The sequence below is a fragment of the Corvus kubaryi genome, unplaced genomic scaffold (assembly GCF_017639235.1).
Source record: "Corvus kubaryi isolate FWS band 111438036 unplaced genomic scaffold, C.kubaryi_AGA036_p1.0 37260, whole genome shotgun sequence".
Classification (NCBI taxonomy): domain Eukaryota; kingdom Metazoa; phylum Chordata; class Aves; order Passeriformes; family Corvidae; genus Corvus; species Corvus kubaryi.
The window spans coordinates 8,351,780-8,373,241 of record NW_024581077.1 but is presented as its reverse complement, the minus strand read 5'-3'; the positions used below and the strand labels follow the sequence as shown (position 1 = coordinate 8,373,241).

The window sequence follows — 21,462 nt, the reverse complement described above, 5'->3', positions numbered from 1 at the left end:
AAGTTATGTTGACAAATTGCATTTGTACTGTATTCTTTCATTTTCAACACGTTTTTATTCCATGGTGAGTCTGCTACAAAAATCAGAACAAAACGTCTTGAAATTTTGATTTAAAGATTTACCAAGATAATGTTGTCTTTCCAAATCTATTCAGCAGACATTGGGAAAGAGATGCTCTATTGTGAATGATAACAGGTTTCTAATACTTTGCCAGAATTCTCCTGAACCACTTTGTCTCTTCCTGACTCATTCTCTTCCATGTGCATTGCAAGCCTGAACCTAGCCAGCAAAGAGTGCTATATTTAAAGGACAAAATAAGGATAAGGACAGAAGAAGTGGGTGATAAATATCTCTTCATAATGAAAGCCTTTCAGGATGACTGACAATGAACTGTTTCCTGGAACAGGCAGTCGGGGGAAGAGAAGGACTGATGAGCACTTTTATTCCACATTAAGAATCGCTGATGTATTTCTTAAATATTTGTACCACCTGTCCAGATTTTCTCCCATTTTTGCCCAATGCTTTTTTTTGTTCTGCAATATTCATTGTGATTGACAAATGAATGCCAGGCCAACACACAAGAAGCTATTTGAGCAGGTTTTATGTTCCATGTTTCAGAATGAGCCACCCTGGCCTTGGAAGACATAGTGTTACCAGAGCAATCACAACATGCAATTATGCATGAAGGGGAGAAAAAGCAGAAAAAGTGGAGAAAACCTCACTACTTACGGTGCACTTTAAAAACATCCCTTGCCAAAAATAGCAGTCATCATGCCTTGATTGAAAATCAGTGGCATCTGGGGATTACATGCTTGTAATTATCTATGTTCAAATGCCATGGCACATCAAGTGGTGGAGCTTTCCCATGGCAGAAAAACATGTTTCATGTGCCTGGAGTATAACAGTTTTGCTCTTGAAAATTTTGGTTGAGTGGCATTTTATCCTGACAATAAGAAAATTAGGTTTTATAAGGTTTTTTTCTCTGTGGTTTCGAGCACCTTTCGTTCTCGCCATTCATCTTGGATTCCATTAAAATCAAACCCAGAGGTGAACCATAAAAGGTCACACAACTGACTACTATTGCTGTGAGGACTCACTCATCCAAAACCTTTTTAGCTCCAAGCCGATCCATCAGATTCGAGAACTGGAATTCTTCATCCTCATCACCACTCATGGTCTCCTCGCATCTAACTGGGCCAGCTGTTTCACCTTCTGATGGTGGCACCATGTCATTTTTCAAAGCAATCTGCTCCAAAAGAAATTGGCCTAAGAATTAGAAATTGCACACATTAGCATATTCAGAACTTACTATAAAAAGCAATGTCATACTAAACATACTAAAGCTCAAATTTTACAGTAAATAAACAACAAAAGGATGAGACATGGCAAGAGGATCACTGAGTTCTATGGCTGACTCTGTGCCCAGTTTAATGCCTAACCTTCAGTAAATCATCCACCTCAAAATTCACAAACATAATAAAAAAATTCGTATCTCCATGCAAAAAATAAAAGGACAGAAATTGCAGTAACAACTCTTCATAAATTTTGTGGTTTTCTTTCTTGATGGGTTTAAATAGGCATTAGGAATCTAAAATAACCATAGCACCAGTACTGATAAAATGTACATTATATAAAATTTAACATTCTTTTTAGTGCATGACCAAAGACACACATTCAATTCCTATATAAATTGCATACAGAAAGCTGTATTTTATTAACAGTAGTTGTATGGTGAGGATACAGAAGTGAAACTGCCACAGTGAAATTGCAGGGGGGTGGAATATTGTGATTTTATGCAGAGGATTTTTTGTTATATTCTAAATTCCAGTACAGAAATTACTATAGACCCAAGGAAAGAGAAATACTGGTATGGTTTTATATTTTTATTAACTCCATCTTGCATTCTTTCTCATAGCACCCAGAAGAGCATGTTGGCAACAGAACAGTCTGTTGCAAAGAGAGGTTACAGTAAATTTCAGATTTGCCACCATTTAGAAATATGAGTAGGACTCTCCCATAGTAATTGGTGCAGTATGACCTTTATCCCGACACTACTCTGTCTTCTCCATTCTCTAGCTTTCTAAGGCAGCTTTTACCTACTACAGCTTCTGCTTCTATCAGAAACGCCAACATTATCACCTAGCCAAATGTAGGACAACCTGGTCTGGAAAACACCTGTCAGTGCTGTGTAGCAGGTTAAAATGTAGCACACTTTACACTGCCTATCCTTATCTTTTATGGGATGTGGTCCATGTCCCTCGTGTGCCTGTGTGGGTGTCTTTGGGGTACATGTTTAACTTTACAACCAGCTGAACATGCGAACAGGAAAGCAGTGGCCACATCCACCTTTGAGCAGGAGGAATCCCCAGGATCTGGAGCTGTTTGAGATGGCAGCCACTTACAACCCCTCTTAATAAAGAGTTTTGGTTATGCAGGGACTGCTTATGAAAGTAATCTTAATTTAACTTAACTTTAACTTATGAAAAGCAAAGCAGCAATACATTATTTCATTTTTAAATAGTGTCAATTTTCAGATTAGAGTATACTCTATGAAGATACTTGATCTACCTCCACAATGGGAGAGGTGGGACATGAGAGAATTAGGATTTCAAATGACTGATGATTTGCAAACAAAAATGAAGGTCCTGTTTGCTGGACTTATACATAGTAATTAAATTGAGATTTACTGTTACAATTCATGCATAGATGAGATTCAGTTTTCTAGAGAAAATGCTTAAACTTCAGTCAGCAAAGCTAAAATTAAGTACAAAACTGACTCTGTGTAAACAACCAAGGACAGTCTAACACTGTCATCTTATCTGGAATGTCACAGCTAGGGACAAACCACCCTGTGACAAACACAGAGAACATGACAGTAAGAGTGCTGTTGCAAAACAGGCAGTTACAAAGAATTTATCAGATCACATCTTACAGTAATAATAATTGCCTCATCCTGTTTTGTTTTGAAATAAATTAACATCACTTGAGGAACTAATTCATTGTAGAAAGCATTCCCACAGCTCTAAGGACTGTGGTTTTAACACACTCCTAGCATTGTCTCACATCAGTCTTAGAGATAATTTTAATTATCTTTCATGTCTTATTGCCTGATACGAAATAACACACAAAACTTTCCCTCCCAGCCCCACCAAGGGAAACCTCCAATCAATTGTACATAGATCTACTCAACAGCTTAAAACAGGTGTAATTCAGATGATTATATAATTTTTCTCATATTGTGTCATGGCTTGCCATTTTACATAGGAGAGAAAGAACCCTGGAGCCCTTTGTCTATTTATTGACATAATTTGACTACTTCTTCCTCTGCTACATACATTCATTGTATCTAGGGGATAGTCTGGTTCCCTGTGTGCATTATTAAGTGTACTGTTAAGACAAAATTCTTCTTTACTGATGTGGAGAGTACAGAACATGAATAAAGCTCAAAAGAGGAGACATGCTTTCCAAAACTCACTGAATCCTGTGATGAACTCCTTTGGGGTAAGTGAGCCATTGCCATCAGCATCCAATGTAACAAAAACTTTTTCAAGTTCTTCCAGGCTAAGAGGTAACTCAGGATGCAGTCTCTGTAATGACAAAACATGCAGCAGCTTTATCCATCACTACAGGGTAAGAGGAAGACTGGGTTCTACAAAACATCCATAATACAGAAGGATAGGCCCTTTGCTTCCCTGAGTGAAAATCCAATTACAGAGCAAAACAAGATAAACTGAGAGACATTTGCTTTAATGACTTCTCTGCTTGCCTTTATGAATCCATTCTGACGAAGCAATGAGAACAATGGCCTTGTGCCACAAATTCCAATCCCACAGAGAAGAGAAGAGGAAGAACTTGAGCTGGAGTCTCAGCATCCTGGTGAAATGCCTTGATTATCAGGCTACTGGATGAACTTGGCAGCAGAATTGTACAACGAGTTCCTTCCACATCATAAAGTCAAGCAAGAGACATCTCTAGACAACTACATTATAGAGGATATACTGTCCTAATAAATGCTGATTCAAAAAATGTACATAAATAAGTAAACAAAACAAAGCTAAGAAAGCTGCATGGTCTAAGGACCAAACCTGTTGCTCCCACAATGAGTTAAATGGAGTTCATGACTATCTACTTCTGAAATGCAGCATGCTCACACCAAGAAAGAGGTAGCTGCATGAAACTAGCTCCACAAAAATCACTTATTTTTTCCTGATAATCTAAAGAAAAGTACAAAAGAAAAGAATTCTGTAAAACTGATCCTAATGGTTTTAACCTAATTCTTTTAACAGTGTAGACAAATTCCCAGAAATAGGAGGAAATTGGAGTGGCAAACAACCCCACTAACCAGCATTTCCACTTGGAGACTGCAGCACTAGGAAGATTAAAACCCTTCCTCAGCTTGAGAAGCAGTATCAATGCACACTGGTTCAGTCTTCTGCCTTATTAGTTTACATTTTAACCCCCCCCCGAACTACTGTTGTATATACAACATATTAAAACTGCAAGCTAGTAGGTTGAAAAAGTTCATTAGATTAAAAGCATTAATCTCTTCCACTGTGGGGGAGGGATTTAGGGCCAAAAAAGGTTTCTTCTGCAATCCAAAACAGCAGAAACCACTATTCAACATGTTAAGCCATATAGGCAAGGTAAGAATTGGCTGAGTACATTAACCAGGAGTTTCCTGGTTGCCACGAAGGGTTTAGGGTATGCTTTAAGAACTGTATGAGTTAAATGAAAGCGGTAGAAGGAATTCCAAGGTGGTCCTGAGAAGGGAATGCAACAGAGCTGCTAAAGCACACAACTATCTGGAATAGTCACAAAGGGATTTCTGAGCAGGATTAGTTGTGTATTGCTGCCTGCTTCCAAAAAAACCTGGAAAACTTGACGCAGTTTAAAGAACTTACTTCATCAGTGATACACCTGTCTTCAGTTTCTTACTTAAACACACCCATCTTCCCAAAGTCTGGATTTTAATCTCTAAGATCTAAAAGGAAACTTTTTAAAATCAGCTTCTCCTGTAAAATTCTTACAGCCACCACTGCACTGATGAGGGAGAAGGTGCTTCAAACCAATTTCTCTTTTTACATTCAGAAAAACAGAAACTGTACTCTTACCACCAGATCTTTGGGACGTGCTGAAGGAGCACTCATCTGACCTTGCCATGAACACAGATCCACCTGCTATTCCATTGCAGTGGCCTGCAGGTCTTGCTGCAAACCTGAGCGACAAATATGTGCTTCTCCAACCACAGCTGCAGTGCTCTAATGTAGCGTCCAAATTCTGATCAGAATTACAGTAAATTTACAGTAGAAAACACCACAATTACTTGCATTTTCTTGAAAAAAAAAGCATGAAAATCTAGGACAGTCTGAGGAACGTACCAAAAGTTTGCTCCATTAAATTCCCTCTGGGTAATTTACAGACTTTGATGAACTGGGCCACACTTACTAAGATTAAGTGAATGTTTTCCCAACATCTTGGGTTTTTTTCTTAATAAAAAAATTAAGATGATTTGTGCCTAGGAAAGCAAAACGTTATTGGCCTCATACCTGTGTTTTTGTTTATTTGCTCATTTCAGACTTACTGTAAAAATACATAGACCCTTTCAATATGAGGCTACTAAAATCTTTAAAAGAAAAGAAAACAAAATAAAAAATATATAGAGATACCACTGCAGTTTCAAAAGAAGCTATCTGCACTGCCACCAAACGTGTTCTGCGGTTTCATGACGTCTATGCTTAATTCTCTCAAAATACCAAGATTCTACTCAGCTAAATAAAAGGACAGAGCTCAAATAGCTAAGAGGAAGATCTGAACCCAATCCATAGCTAAGAGCAAGATCTGAACCCAATCCTGCTATGCACATTAGAACAAAACATTTTACAGCACTAATTCTCATTATTCATTATAACCTCAAGGACCAACAGATGAAGCTGTGGTTTCAAGTCTCACATAGAATTTGCTTTCTTGACATTTCAGAAAATCTCTTGTTGGTTTGAAAATTGGGTACATTTAGTATTTGGAAATGGAATGAAAATTTTTTTAAAAAAACAACTATTAACAGAGTCTCACAATAAACAATATCATATAATCAAGGAGGAGTAAATCTTCAGTACAGTTACTACATTGTAGACACAAGAGAAAACTCTGTAAGATTTCTTCCATCGAGATTAATTGAATTTCAAATACTTAGCACTCTCTGTTGAAATCATGCCCTGTATTACATGACTAAAGACTAAAAAGCTTAGCATTAGCATCCTATATTTGAAGCAAAGCTTCAGGAATGATAAGCAGTACAGACCTACCAAATGCACAATGCAAAAGCGATCAACACTTAGGACCTTTTAAGGAAAAAACGGATTTTTTTTTTTTACTTTATTGATTTGTGTCTTTCCTATAGGGAGTAAACATCACAAGAAGTGCAGGAAATAAAAGTAAGTATAAAGAAACATCATCTCAAATGTCCTGAGCACCTTTATTTCTGTATTAAAGAACTCACATACACTTACATATACATATGAAGTTTTCAGATATAGTAAACAAACACTCATGATGAAATAGATGAATGAAATAGAACTTTATTTGTTCTTTGAAATTCTGTTTCTACTGCATCTTTTGCAGCATCTGCTTTAGAACCTGAAGCATAAATTTAGCAGCACTCTAAGTACAAACCCAGAATCAAACAGAAACAAGTATTTTTACATTCCTTGCGAAAAACAGGTATTAAAACTTTTTATATACATAAACATACATATAAATATATGGGTTTTCCATTCGGTAAAAATATATACCATTCAGTTTTTAGAAAGACTATAAAACTGTAATCCATTAAATTCTCTGTGGGTTTGTATTTACCAAAAACCACCACTGGCAATATATTTGGTTTTTTCACATTCAGTTACTTCATTAAGATAGTGTAGGCTGGCAAAGCCTACAGCACAGCAAGCATCTGCATTCCTCTCTTTTTTCAACTTTGCATAATTAACAGAGGTCATCAGAAAACTCAGCAACACACAACTGCAAAGAAAGCTCTTGAGAGCGAGTAAACTGAGCAGTTTACTTAGGAGACTTTTGCTTTTCCAAAATAGGTAGTTAAAGCTGTTTCAACTGTATTTTCATACATACAGACATCTTTGTTTCTGAGGACAGGGAAAGTTTCTAAGTTTTCTATGAGATGCTTTCTTTGGCAGTAGTTCATAATGAATTTGTTTTGCTCCTGCTCCCCAATTCTGTTTCATCCATAAGTACAGAAGTAAAAATGGATTAACTCAACTTATGTTTTGCATGTGAAGCATGAGTACATTCCTGTTTTCTGCCACATAATGGTTCAAATCATCTTATCACTTCTGCAATGTGCAACAATCACATTTTCAAAAGATTTTATTATATATAGTCGCTCTTTTTCATCAGCATATTCAGCAAATCTGATTTTGACCCCTCAAACCAATTAAGCACAATTTCATAAGATTACTGCAAACACTGAATAATGCTCAAAATACTGTTCCTCTATACTTCCTACATATATATGTGATCCAGCTGAGTTCACCATTGTCTGACAGTGAAGCCACAGTGAAAGACTTTATTTATACAATTTTGCTGAAAAAAAGGTTGAAATTGGTGGGCTGAATACACTCCTGACGCCATGGCAAATCGCAAAGTAATGAATTTAATGGTGTTTTGATGTTTTCAACAAGAATGGAATTAAATTCCTGGGGCATTGTTTTAAACTTAATTTACTTTGATTTTCCACTTTTTTGTTGCTTTGTCTGTGAGAAAAAATGCAAGCCTTATGTAAGACTTTAAAGATATTATTTTAAATCCCACTTATCTCTTTAAAGTTATGAGAAGGGTGTTAACATTTTAAACTCTAAATTAATCAGTCTCAACTCATTAAGGGTTTTAGGAGCTTCTCCCATTGTGTATTTCACATAACCAAGTTCATTTTACCTGCATGTCTTGACAAGTGACGAAGCCTTTGCCTTCCAGATCACAAATCTGAAAGAACTCTTGTGCTTTTCCCAGCACAGTTAGTTCTGGGTCTTGTTCTCCAGTCCTGCTCCTCTCTCCATCTCCTGGTTGCACAGGACTGGTGCAGTCTCCTTTTATTCTGTCCATGGTTACAATCTCAGTTCAGGAATATCCTGGGATGCTGCTATCCCATTTACCCATAAACTCTGATCTGAAACCTGTGCATGGAAGGTAAGGAGAAAAGCAAATCAGACCCTCTTCATGATGGTTTCCACAATCTCTTAGCAACCATCTCTTTAATTAGGCACTAAATCTTAGAAGAAGAAAAAGCTTTTTGAAAATGCTTGCCCTTGATGGGTTGCACTTAAGACACTGCAAATGGGATGATGAACAAGGAGGGGGAAGTCTGAGGGAGCAAGAAGACAAAATTAGCACTGAAATGGAATCTCAGAGCAAAATCAGCCAGTTTGACAAGAAATATGGACAATCAATCAACATGAACAAGAAAACACAAGAAGAACAGGTAAAGACAAAAGTAATTTAAAGTCACTACAATTTGACTTCATATATTCATCTTGAATTTTTAGTTCTGCTTATCTAAGTAGGTCTACCTAACATAGACACAGATTTGTCTGAAAATATTTAACAGAACAAAGAATTTTGTAAGGCATTTGACTATTATAAGAGAATATAGCCTGACTGGCACAACCTGGAACAACTTCAACAGAGGCCAGTGAAAATTGTTTAAATCTGAAACATATGTTGTCTTCAGAGCAAAGGCCTCTGCACTGCATGGGTGTGAAGGTAGAACAGGAGGAAACAAGACCTTTGGCTTGTCTATGCAGCCTCTAGAGGTGAAAAGACTCTGATTGCACAGACAGAGCAGCTCAGCCAGAACCTGTTTTACTCTATGCTTAAGTTCAAACCTGGCACTCTTAGAATACAGCATCTTCCAAGAATTTCACACAGCTTCCCATGACAAAGTGATTTCTCTGATAGCTATGGGCCAGACAGTTGGACTTCCCATGTAACATGTAAGTATAAATGCACTGCAAATAGCCACTGACTTCAAACCAAACTAAGATTTTGGTGAGCAAATCACCCAACCTCTCTGAAACCATGTGACAAAAATCTGCAAACATAGGTAAGTTTCCTCTCCCTCCCTCCTCTCTTTTATCACTCCAATCATCCCAGGACTGTTGCTCAAATACTTTCCAAAACTGAAAGAGTTTTGGCTATATAGCCAAAGAACCTAGCTGTCAGAATCCTTGCTAAGAACATTACAAGCATGAGAAGGAAAAACACTGAGAGAAGCCAAGGGATGTCAAAACCCAGTATCATTCCACCTTAGGAAACTCCTCCCTCAGAGTGGGTCTTGCTTGAATTTTAATGTACACCAGTCAGGGGTGCCTTATAAACCCCAAAACCAGGTATATGAATGCAGCTTCTGCCCACACCTGCACCCAACACGAGCTCTCTGCTGGGGCAAGCCACACTCCACACCCCAGGAGGCACCAAAGCCTGCCAGAGCACCTGTGCCAGCAGTCCTGGATAATTAACAAGGCTAAAAAATGCTGTCACAGGGAATTCTGGTCACACATAACAAGGGGCTTTTGCCTATTACAGCTACCTGAACACCTGTAATCTCTTTCTCTTATGAAGAAAATTTCTAGCTCTGAAAGTCTGACCAACATTCAGTAGCTGGGAAGATACACAAAGGAAAAGATCACTCCGTAATTGGCCTGTTTCTTAATCCCTTCCATGACGTTTCTAATAACAGTCTCAAAAACAGTATACAAGCCAGATGAATCTTTGCCCTCATTGTATATAGCCACCCACAAGTGGATCAGATGGAAAGCCACAATCAGGCCAAAGTGGTATAATAGTCTGCATGAAATTCTCCTTTCATACTGCTTTTACACACCTGAACCTCACTTACTTCAACACAGCTCACTCCTGACTGACACCAGTGTATGCGGTGACAAACCAGGCCATCAGTTTCAACTTAGCAATGACACTAACTTAAAAACAGGTTTAAAAATACCAAAAATCAATGGGACAAGTGCAGCCTAAAGATGGTCTTGACAAGATCTGACCTGGACTCAAAATGTATTCGATTCTTTTTTCTTTTCTTTTTTTTTTTCCCTTTTTTTTTTTTTTTTCCCTCACATCTCAACAATTTCTCAAAAGGCCACAACTGCAGGAGCAGGCCAAGCTAATCATGATAATAAGTGCTGCTAGTGCCTTCCTCTGCACAGTCCATTAGACTTCCTTAAGAAAATAGAAAAATTATGCAAGGAATAGATAGCCAATTGCAAGTCAAAGAACAGAAATACAAAAGCTGATTAAAAATGGTTGAACAAAAAGGCACTATATACACTTCGATAAAGCTGTTTGCAGTTAGCAAACAGTACAATTCAGCAAATATCACCATGCTTTCTAAATACTTCCATACCACAAAATGAAATTACATGCATCATGAGAGCCTCACCTTCTTATAAGTTGCCCCACCTTTTATACACATCATAAAAACTCGCTACACAGTGAGTGTCTTCAATACAGCAGAAAATTAAACTAGAGCATCTGCAAAAATTCTTAATCCTTATGGCAGCTTCTAAAGCTGATAGAGTTCATCGTAGTTCCTACAGTGTTCTGATACTTTGCAAATGCTGGTAATAACATGAAAAATTAGAACTGCAATTTGTCCCACATTACTGAATCAGCACTGTAATTACCTCAAGGCCAGTTTTAAATAACATAGGTAGTTCCATTCACTCATCCATCTCCTTTAGAAAACAAATGGCTTACAAAATCATTTCTTTTAAGACCTTTGTTTTCCATTCTCTTAGCTACAAACACACTTCACTATGCAAAATAGGTCATATCATGACCGGATGCAGACAAGCACAGCTCCAAATATTAAACAAGGATGTGTGATTTATGAAGTTTTTGTCCATTAATCATGAGGTAAATTCTGGATCTGCAAAAGGCAGGTCACTGCTAGTATTCTAAATGATATTTTCATCATTTCCAGTCATGTCTACTGTAAATCACCAAACTCTAGAAGTACAGAGCAATGTTGAACCACAAATTTCACAAGTCATGACATGTGACATCCCCGGTCTCCCTAACTGTGATAGTTAAAAACCTAGAGAGATGTTTTTCCTGCCCTCATATCTCTTGAGTTTTTAGGTTTCAGAGAAATATTTTTCTTAGCATGTGTTTACAGGTAGAAATTTTCTGCAGCACACTTCAAAACATACCACCAGCTGAAAAATAGAGTAAGCTCACTTAATACCAAGGTCACCCTGGATTTCTACAAAACGCTGTTATGAGAGAGAACACGTTTTACAGACACTAGAAAATAAACAATAGATTGCATACTTTTTCTACAAGAAATATTTATTTCCTACAACCAAATTATCTTTGTCAAAATGACCCGCAGCTGCAGCGTAGTATGCCTGACACATGAACAGGGACCTCTTCAGAAATAACCTAGTGTCAGAGTTAGTTATCTTTCAGCATTATGCTGAAAAGCTCCTAAAGCTAGAATGTATCACCACAAATATTCTCCAGTGGCACAAGCCTGCTGAAGGAAGTCATTCTGTTCCCTATTGCTCTGCCCTGCTTTTGAACAAGTGTTCATCCAGTTAGACAGTGAACTCTGCTGTAGAATCCTTTAAATTTAAACTGAAAAGTTATAGTTTATTTAACTTAACTAAGGCCAAGTGGTCCATCAAGGAAGAATCAAAAAAAGCAGGACCTACAGGGAATGACAGAGGAATGGGACTGCTAAGACCAAAGAGCACAATAACCAACCTCAAGTACACAGGAGTTTTCTAGGTACAGGATTGGAGAAAAATGCTCCCTATGCACATAATACAATCCATAACAAGCAAACATGTCAGAAAAGCTAGACATGAAAACCCACCCAAGGATAGAGAAGGTGGAGCACTGAACCCCTGGCTGCAAGGGCAGTGCAGTTCTGCCATCATGGAAGGACAGACCAAACACAAATCTGCAAATAACGGCAGAGATGATCATTCCTTGAGAAAGGTGAGTAGATCAGTGGGCCTCAGTGTTACTTCTATCCATTTATAAAAAGGTTTAATGACCGTCAAATGTAAAAATTCAGGTCCCACACTGAAAACAACTAGCAGAGATACAAAGTTGTGTGCTCAAGAAAATACCTGTTTTTTCTCAACTGTGACTAAGACAATTAACTTTTAAGCTCTCGTGGAAGCATAATAAAGCTTGGCCTAACCAACACCTAGACAGAACTGGATGAAAAAAGGGAGACTTTCATTCCTCCAGATTTGACTTTTCAAGTAAAAACATGCAAGTCAGAAAGGCTTGTGATGAAATGTATCATTAAAGACTCTTCCACACAGCCTGCAATCACCTCTCTCATGATGTACACAATCTCTCATGACTCTTCATCTTAGGAGATCGCACACCATGGAATGGATGTGGGGAGCTTAACTCTGGAGGGAGATCTGAGGCAGGCTGGAGTTCCTAGGAGGGACCACAAGAAGATAGTCTGAAAGAAATGTGTCATGAAAATAATTTCAGGGGAGTAGCAAAGGCAGACAACAGAGGAGTCCTACATCTACTGGTCTATAAAAGAAAAAACTTAGTTATGTAGAAATTCTTTTCTTATCAGTAGACATGTGTGGGAGAACCAAATTCTGTTCAGAATCAGTCTTAATAGACTGCTTAGACTCAGTCTTAACAGAAGCTCTCCAGCCAGACCCAATTAGCTTTTAAAGATTAAGGGAATCATTAGGAGCACCTCCTTTGTTATCTGCAAGCTTAAATCTTCATTTACACCACAACAAGGTTTTAAGTCTCCATAAAATTACTTACGATTTATTTCAAGGTAAGGGACCTCAGCAGAAATAAAGGAGGAAAAAGACCTGGGAGAAGATATTGTGTTATACCCACATCAAAGTCACATAAATGAAATTTCTCTTCTTGAGAAGATTACTAGTTAAGGAAAAAAACCAAAACAAACCCTTAAAGCTAAAGAAGGATAAAAATCCAGGTTATATATCTGAAACAAAGTCTCAACAACATTAACTGTGAAATGGGAGAAAAACAGAAAATAAGCTTAAAGTGACAGCCTTAAGGATTCCAAAACAGGTAGCCAAAGACTTTGGATAGACCACTTACTCCCCACTTGGCATTTGTCCCTAGAGGAATCCACAAATACCAATGTTGGGAAAAAACAAACGATGTCAATTCTGTGCACTATGATGCAGAATACCAACTCTGACTGGTGAACATGCCTTCATTAAGCTTTTTTATTTTTAACATTTGCATCCAAGCAACTAGTTTTCACTGGCCTTGTAAGAAGATTTTCTTTTCCCAAAGCCCACCTTCCCCAGAGGAAGACAAAAGTCTCCTGCCTGGCTTCTTGCTGGCCTCTATGGAAGCAGTAAACGAAACTATCCATGTATTAAAATTCAGATGTCCAAAGTAAGCAGGCATATTCATTTATGCCCACCCTGCTCTTCAACACTGATGAAAAACAACTAATAGGATATTTATTGCCTTAATCTAAACAGTTCTTAGGGATCCATACTGAAACAACAGGGTGAAGTTAAAATGGGCCTGCTAAGTGCTGCTAGGATCCTTGAGAAGTAAAGCTATTCTAAGTAGTCATGATTTTAGCAGAAATGCATCTTTTCCTCTTGTTTCATTGCTTTGGATGCTTCCTTTTTATTGTATTTAAGAAATCAAAAGCTAAGAACTGCCTGGAAATGCAAACTTCTTATAAAGGGACACTGAATTGAGGGGCAACATTCACCATGGAAACCAAAGTTGCGGAATAATCACAAGATCATCAGAACTGAGAGCACCCTGCCTGTAGTGTCTGCATGTTTAAGGACCCATTGTCTCCTCTCCCTCCTTCTGCTCTTTCCTCCTTATTCAAGGACACTGATTCCAAGAAGAACTCTTCTCCTTCCCTCTTGTTCCTTGCCTGCATGCTGGTTGCAAGAACCTTGTGTCTTCTGCTGACCTACACAACACCTGAGCAGGATGGTGGTACAAGTGTGCGTGTATCTGAGTGTGTGTTTTCCTCACAAAGTCTGTCTCTATCTCTGTAATTTACAAATAAATCATTACTGCATACAAATACAGTTTGGCCAGTTATGTATTTTGGGCTAAAACTCTGGCTAACATTTGTGGCTGCAACACGAGTTTATATAAACATCTGCATGTAAATTGGGCAAACATCACCAGTTACAGAACTTGTATTAGGACTATTACAGAACCATGTAGAGCTATTCTACCATTATTTTGACTTCTTTCTAAAACATAAATTGTTAATTCAGGGATGTAAAAACTATTGTTAAGAAGGAGCACCTTACAACATATGCAACATATTCCAAATGTAGCAAAGTCAAAACTGACCTGAGTCCCTCTGACTGCAAAGAATCATAGAATCATTTATGTTGGAAAATGCCTCTAAGCACAATTTATTGTGTTGCATTGTTCCAAGTACTGAAATTAAATGTGATTAACTATATTGATAACAGCATTATATTAGTAAGTGGTGTAACATGACGTTCTGGCAGGAGATACTGCCAATTCACATGAGCTGTTCCATTTGTAGACAAATTATTTGCACTGGAAACCCCCTCACCCTGAAGTAAAGATCTGGAAAGAGTTTAAGTTAAACCTTATATACCCCTTTTAATTGTCTTATCTTTCAGGTTCTCCTAATGACTCACTGCTAAATGGAGCTACTTTTGGCTGGTGAAATCAGGTTGACAAGAACATCTTTAAAATACACCATTTCCACAAAAAAAAAACCCCGCTTGAAATATTCTGCCTCCTCCAAAAGTCCTTGCTAAAAATGTAACTTCTGAAAAAAATCAAAACCTTTTATCTGCCTGAAAACCAACAATAATTTGGCTTGAAGTCTAAAATACACTCTCTATTTCTAGTTTTTCAGGGAATGTTACATCTTCAACCTAAGTTAAAGGATTTTGAGATGCAAATTAAATATTCTCTTCAAATAAGAATTCATTTTTCATGGAAAAAACGTTAGTGGAAAATTTCAGTCTACTCTGCCATGGACCTTAGAGGACCCAAGTTAATGCAGATTCCACTAGAAGGGAGAGAGGCATATTCCAAGTGTTTCCTTAGTTATTTGGCACTCGGTTTGCAGCCCGGTTGGCACGAATTATTGTCTTCAAAACTTTCAGAATTTTTAAAACTACAAACTTGCCCTTAGAAAACACCTTCGCTTGAGTCAGTGAGACAGGTTTTATGGGACAAGAGCACGTCAGTGAGGCACAGGAATATTCAATTTGCTAGTCCACTGTTTTTCTACTGCAAAAAGTAATGGTAAAATATGATCCTAAAAGAGTAATATTTTCCTATATGCAGAACAAGATAACCTTCATGTTATCAGCTCTGCACAGCTCACTTCCAAGGCCTTGGAAACACATATAAACAAATCCACTTATCTGTGTTTGATTAGGAGGCTTGGTGTACCTCATCCTGTTCAGTTCTACAAAAAAAAGTCTCGCAATGCAAACAATTAAAAATGCATCATTACAGATTCTTAATTGGATTTTAATTCACTACTGCTTTTGAGTAGAGATACAACTTCCACATCCTCTGAGAGCCAATTACTCAGAAAGTTACCCTTACAATGGTGCAGGGTCTCTGCCTTCATTTATGCTGCTCTTCAATGAATGGAAGTTCCCCAGCAAGACCCTTCAGTTTCCTTGACACCCCCTCTGTGAGACTAAGGAATAAGATGGGTCCAAAATCTTTAATCTCAGTTTCAATCAGACAGAGACTTCCTGGTGCTTTTGCATGGATTAGGTCATGAACAGTGCAATCAGTTATGTTTCTACATCAGGTTTAACTTAAACTGACTAAATCTGCATTTTTCAACACGAGAAATGAAACCCTACATATGTATTAGTCCCTCCTTACATGTAGAACTCTATGTTCATATATACTTACACTGCAAATTAACAAACGGTGGAGAGGGAATCAGGGCAGACCACTATGCTCTTTACTCCTCCGTTTATCCACCATTTACCCATCTACAAAATCATGAGAGTATATCATTCATCAATGAACAGAAATGGGAGGAAAAGAGAGATCTATTTGAAGCAATACATTCATCCTGTGGTCTGAAGAAACCACAAGCAAAGCTTGTAGACAGATGCTCTTTAGTGCAGTTATTTCTGCTACTTGTTTCACCATTATCTTTTAGCCCACCACAAGATAAGAGAGGTGGGGGCAGAGATATCTCACAAGGAACCAAACATACCTCATTCATTTCAGCAGCAGTGAACTTAAGTCTCCAAGAGCTGGCAGACCATGACACTGTAAACTATTATTGCCCTAAATCTCATTTACTACTTAATCCATTCACAGCAATACATCTGCCTTTTTGTACTTCTGACACTGACTTTTGACTTCTTTTCTTGATTTCATGAAAGATGAGAATCTAGTTTAGAGAAAATCAACATTTAATTTTCACTCTTGTACTTTCGGGTGTAACAGTTCCCTTTTGATCTGTACAATTACTGAAGCTCAAATATGGGGACCAGAGTTCTTAGAACAACCCCCAGAAATCCAATAAATTTTTACTCATGCATCAGAATAATTCACGTATTCTAAAAAGAAAAGCGAAACTAAGCTGAAAACTACTGTTGAAAACCACAAAGTTGCAACTAAGAAAATAGAAGAGCATGTTAAATTAGTCGAAGTGTTCCAGAGGGATTTCACCATTCTCCCAATTGTGACACTACCCACGTTTCACTACATGCAGTTAGAATCTGTTCTACTGGTGTATATTAAGAAATCTATTATCCTGGTAGCAGTACATTTCTTTTATAACTGTCATTTACAGTCATCATAAGCCTTCAGTATCAAGAAAGACAGAAAATTAAATCAGATATCACATAAATGCTAGAGCAGAGTAAGAGAGACACCAAACTATTGCAGGGGGACACAGGAATCATTTTTAACAACCAGCCGGAACAGCACTGCCTTCTTCTTCAACAAGTACTTGGTGGGCCTGAAGGCAGTCACCAGCCACAAACTCAATTATCTTCTGTAGCTGCAGGGAAGCGAAAACCAGCGGCGCAGCTCCTGAGGTAGCCGGGCCATCCAGGGATTTCTCTCTGACAGCGTCTGTCAGCCTCGGCACGAAGCTACACGAGGCACGGCGGGAGCGCCAACACAACGACTCCCCGTCACCAGCACTTTCGGGCACCACCTTTGGGAAACATTCCGCGTGTGGGAGGAGTCACGACAGTCGCAGCCTCGGCTCTGAGCTGTCGCTCCCCACGCCAGCTCCGGCCCCACGGCGGAGTTGGCTCCCTCGCCGTGCGGGCGTTCGCGCCGCAGCCGGCGCTGCGGGGGCTGCACCAGCCTGCTGCCGGCCCCGCCGCTCCCAGACACTTTCCCTGCCCCCTGCCAGCCTGGCAGCGAGCTGAGGGAGGGTCGAGGGCAGCCCGTGCCCCCCCCCGCCCCTGCCACCCTGCCGGGCCGCCGCTCCCCTCGGGGACAGGGCGCGTTCCGTGCCGGCTGCCCGGAGCCCGCCCAGCCCCGCCGGGCCCCGTGCCTCCGGACACGGCTCAGGAAGCGCGGCTTGCGACAGAGGAAGCTCCCTTGGGACACCGGGGCTCTGCAGGGAACGGCGGCCGCGGGTGCCTCCCCGGCGGCGGCTCCGCGGGGAGCACGGGCCGGCTGCGCACGGACCTCGCCGTCCCCTGCCCCGGCTGGGCCCCGGTGCCGCCCCGACTCACCTGCCGCCGCCTCCCGCAGGCGCCGGCCCCTCGGGCTGGCCGGGCCGGCGCTCCCCGGGCTGGAAGCGAGACCGCGGAAAGGCTGAACCCACTTTGCTAACTTTGTTTTGAGCACGGGTGACATAATCGGGCGAGGCGGGCTGGGCCCCAGGGGCGGGACGGCCGGCCCGGCCTCTCTCCTTCCCTCCCTCTCTACCTGCAGCCGGAGCGCGGTTGCCCCGCCCGGTCTCACCTCGCCTTGGGCTGGAGCGACTCGCCCGAGGCGAGATCAGAGAGCCAGGGGAAGGTGAGGAGGGTGAGCCTTCGCTGGTCCCTCTTGCAGCCAGGACTACATGCGTGATGGCTTTCCAGGGTAAGGGTACAGGAAACCTAAACGGCACAGGGCAGGAGGGTATGGAAGAGCACCAGAACGCTCATCCACACCAAGGTCCTAAGGTGGTGACCAGTCCAAATGGAGCTGCTAAGATCATCCCCACCTTGTCATTTCAAACTCTCCAAGTTCTGTTTGCAGAAGGTGGCAGTGGGAGACAGAATTGGTTCACATTCGATTCAAAGATTTCACTTAGCCCAAAGTAAATTTTGAAAAATACCTGTTTTTCTGAGATCAGGTTTTCCAAGTAGTCCCAAAAGAAGAGAAAAAACTTCGATATAATTCTCATCACTGTAAGGTCTCCCAACTTCAGAAGAGCTTCTAGTGCATGGTGCCCAAAGAAGGCTTCACCTCCTTCTTTTGGTCGCAGACATTTCTGTGACATCAGCTGCACTGGTCTGTTCTTGTGTCCTTACCCATGCTCTCGGGTTCAACAGCTGTCCCAAGGTAAAGCTCCATGCTTCTTTTCACAATGTACAAGCCCTCCTACTTACCTTCCCAAGCCATCTTTCCTGAACAGCCTGTAACACTTCAGGCTTATCTCCATAAAGTAAGCTACAATCCCAGAGCTCTGGTAAATAGCAAATCTGGCAGCTACAAGGGGGAATGTGAGGAAGACCACAGAGAAGGTAGTCTGCCAAATACAGGCACATACATAAGCCTGATGAAACTACTTACAAAGCACTACAAGTAATCATTTGATACAGTCTTTACGCATCGAGTAGATTATGTGCTTTTAACTAGGAAGGCTTCTGCAAAGCGAAATATTACTTCACTCATTACAATGATTGACTGTAGGCCTGAACAAGGCAAGCTTGAGTATGGATTTACCATACAGTAAGGTGCTACTTAACAGTTACTACTCACATTAATTCTCTGTAAAAAAGGTAAATATTTGAAATTTGCTTGCCACAGTAGCTGCCTGATATGTACTGAGGGTGAAAATAGGCACCCAGGTACTTACCATGAAATCCTCAGCATGCTGAATAGCTATAATACTCTGCACATGCTGATTTGACTCAGCCTAACTTTTCTATTTAACCTTTTGCTAAGTGAGTAAAATAGTGGGTAAGAAGACAGAATTACTTTTCTTTTAAAGGTGTGGGCAACCTTACAAGATTTTTTCAGAGAAATGAAGGCACGCTATCGTCCACAAGGTACTAGACATAATTCAAAAGCTTGTGAAGAAACTGAAGACAGCATATAGAAAGTTTCAGAAGTGCAGAGAATTTGTGACATGCATGGGGAGAAAAGCTCACTGAAACAGCGATTGCAGACTTACTGGTAACTTTCATGTATTAAGGCCCCAGGGAATATATCTTAAAATTGAGGATTTCTTAGGTATCTTGTTGCAACCAGTCATTCCATTTTCTTCCTTACCATCCAGTATGAGGCAGTTTTAGACTTTTCAGTTTCTGTAAGAAAGTTTTGGGGCCTATGAAGCAATAGTAGAAGCACTGGTCAATGAAATTTTCTAGGTCTTGTCTGGACAGCTAATGCTGTTCTTGTATATATCTGTGAATACTTTGGACTATAGCCTTACAGTGCCAGCTAGAAAAGGGCTACTGCTCTCTGTTTTTATTCTCTCTCATAGCAAAAGGTTATGGATTGTATTGCACTGCTGTGATTTCTTTCAGCAGTTTCTGATCATACACCTTCATGTGCATTCCATTGCCTGGCTGGCGATGGTGGAGACAAAGACCCCAATGGACTTGAGCAGCCACAATTTGTTCTTCATGAACAGGCAGAATCAAATTCATTATCTCTCTCCTGAAGTAAGTGGATTGAAAAGCAGTAAACTCATATACTCTGATGTCAGAGTCTGTGATGCTAACTGCAACGAGACAAAACAGCCCAAGAACAAATGTGCATAGGCATGAATCTACTTCTTAACACAGATTGCACTGCAACACAAATTACAGTGCTAAATGGAACACTTGAAAGAATTAAACCCTTTTATATGGTCTAAAATTGTCCTCTATGAAATCCAGATACAAACTCACTTGGTTTTCTTCAAGGACTAAAAGCAGGAGATTTTGAAAAATACTGGTGTGCAAAACATATTGTCTGGACCTAGGATCCTTCTGACTGCTATGTTTAATGTACAGTGAGTTAGAAACTGGATGACAGTTTCTACCACTGGGTTATACAAATGCCAGAACTACAAACAGAAACATGTGGTAGGCAGAAGACAGCTTGCAGCTCTTAAATCAGGAAATGCCAAGTGCAATATAAAAATAAAACCACCACCCTTTAAATAAAACAGGCTGTATTTCACAGTTTATTTAGGGTGATGTGTGTTTATTTCAGTCTGCAAAGCCATCATACTGCTGGGATGCAAGGGGCATTTTCTTCTGCATTTAGGCTGTCAGTAGCAGGCCTATTTTATCTTTTCACTCTAATGCAGCTTTTAATTGCCTGTGAAATTGCACCACCCTGAGGGAATTTCATATTAACATGCAAAATTGTGTTTTCCATCTTTATGCTCAAGGATCAGAGGAAAAGTTACAGAACTGGAGTCATAAACATACTGCAAGAAATTTTCAGATTTACAGTAAACTTTACCAGAAATTTACAGTAAAATGGAAATTGTATTAAGTGAATGGAAACTGGAGGTATTCCAGCTTGACCAGCTCTAGAGTCATCTTGCTTGACAGAGTAAAGGAGATACATGTTTGACTTCATGCTCATGTCACCTGCAGTGCAGTATGAGTTTGATTGGGCTATGCTGAAAAAAGTAAATGCAAGACTTTTCTAAAAATCAAAGTTTAATTATGGAATTCATCTGCCTGGCATCTATTCCAACCAACCCCTTGCTCACAGCAGAATCAGGTTGTCCAGGGCCTTGTCCAACTGGATTTTGAAAATTTCCAAAGATGGAGACTCCACAACCTCCACTGACAATCTGTTCTAATGCTTGGCATTGCACACAGTAAAAACATTGTTTTGTTATATTTAGGTGAAGTTTCCTGTATTTCAATTTGTGTCCATTGCCTCTCGTCCTTCCACTTTGCAGTACTCAGAAGAGACTAGCTTTGTCTTCTTTGTACCCTCCAACCAAGTATTTATACACATTGATAAAACTCCCTCTCAGGCCTTCTTTCCTTGAGGCTAAACAGTCACAGTTCTCTCAGTACCTTCTCAAATGTTTCAATGCGTTAATCATTTTAGGAACCGACTTCTGGATTCACTCCAGTACATACATGTCTTGTACTGGGAAACCCAGAACTGCATACAACACTCCAGGTGTGGTTGAGTGCTCAGTAGAAGGGAAGGATCATCTTCCTCAATCCTGCCAGAAACACTCCTCCACTCCAAGGGAACTTGCAATGGCACTGGCCA

At 39.9% G+C, this 21,462-nt stretch overlaps 1 protein-coding gene across 5 annotated transcripts in view; it reads right to left on the bottom strand.

Moving 5' to 3' along the window:
- The window catches only part of CRACR2A (calcium release activated channel regulator 2A), a 52,592-nt gene extending 34,659 nt beyond the window's left edge, over nt 1–17,933 (bottom strand). The window contains exons 1-5 of one of the 5 annotated variants that reach the window (XM_042024305.1): nt 17,751–17,932; nt 12,368–12,480; nt 7,945–8,183; nt 3,476–3,587; nt 1,098–1,266 (exon numbers count right to left, since the gene is read on the bottom strand). In XM_042024305.1, the coding sequence (XP_041880239.1) occupies nt 1,098–1,266; nt 3,476–3,587; nt 7,945–8,112 (449 nt within the window). In that variant the 5' untranslated portion in view covers nt 8,113–8,183; nt 12,368–12,480; nt 17,751–17,932. Of the gene's footprint in view, nt 1–1,097; nt 1,267–3,475; nt 3,588–7,944; nt 8,184–12,367; nt 12,481–17,750 lie in introns of those variants that run through there. The other 4 variants (XR_006015396.1, XM_042024307.1, XM_042024304.1 and 1 more) reach the window with 4 other exon arrangements.
- Nucleotides 17,934–21,462: the final 3,529 nt, after the last annotated feature.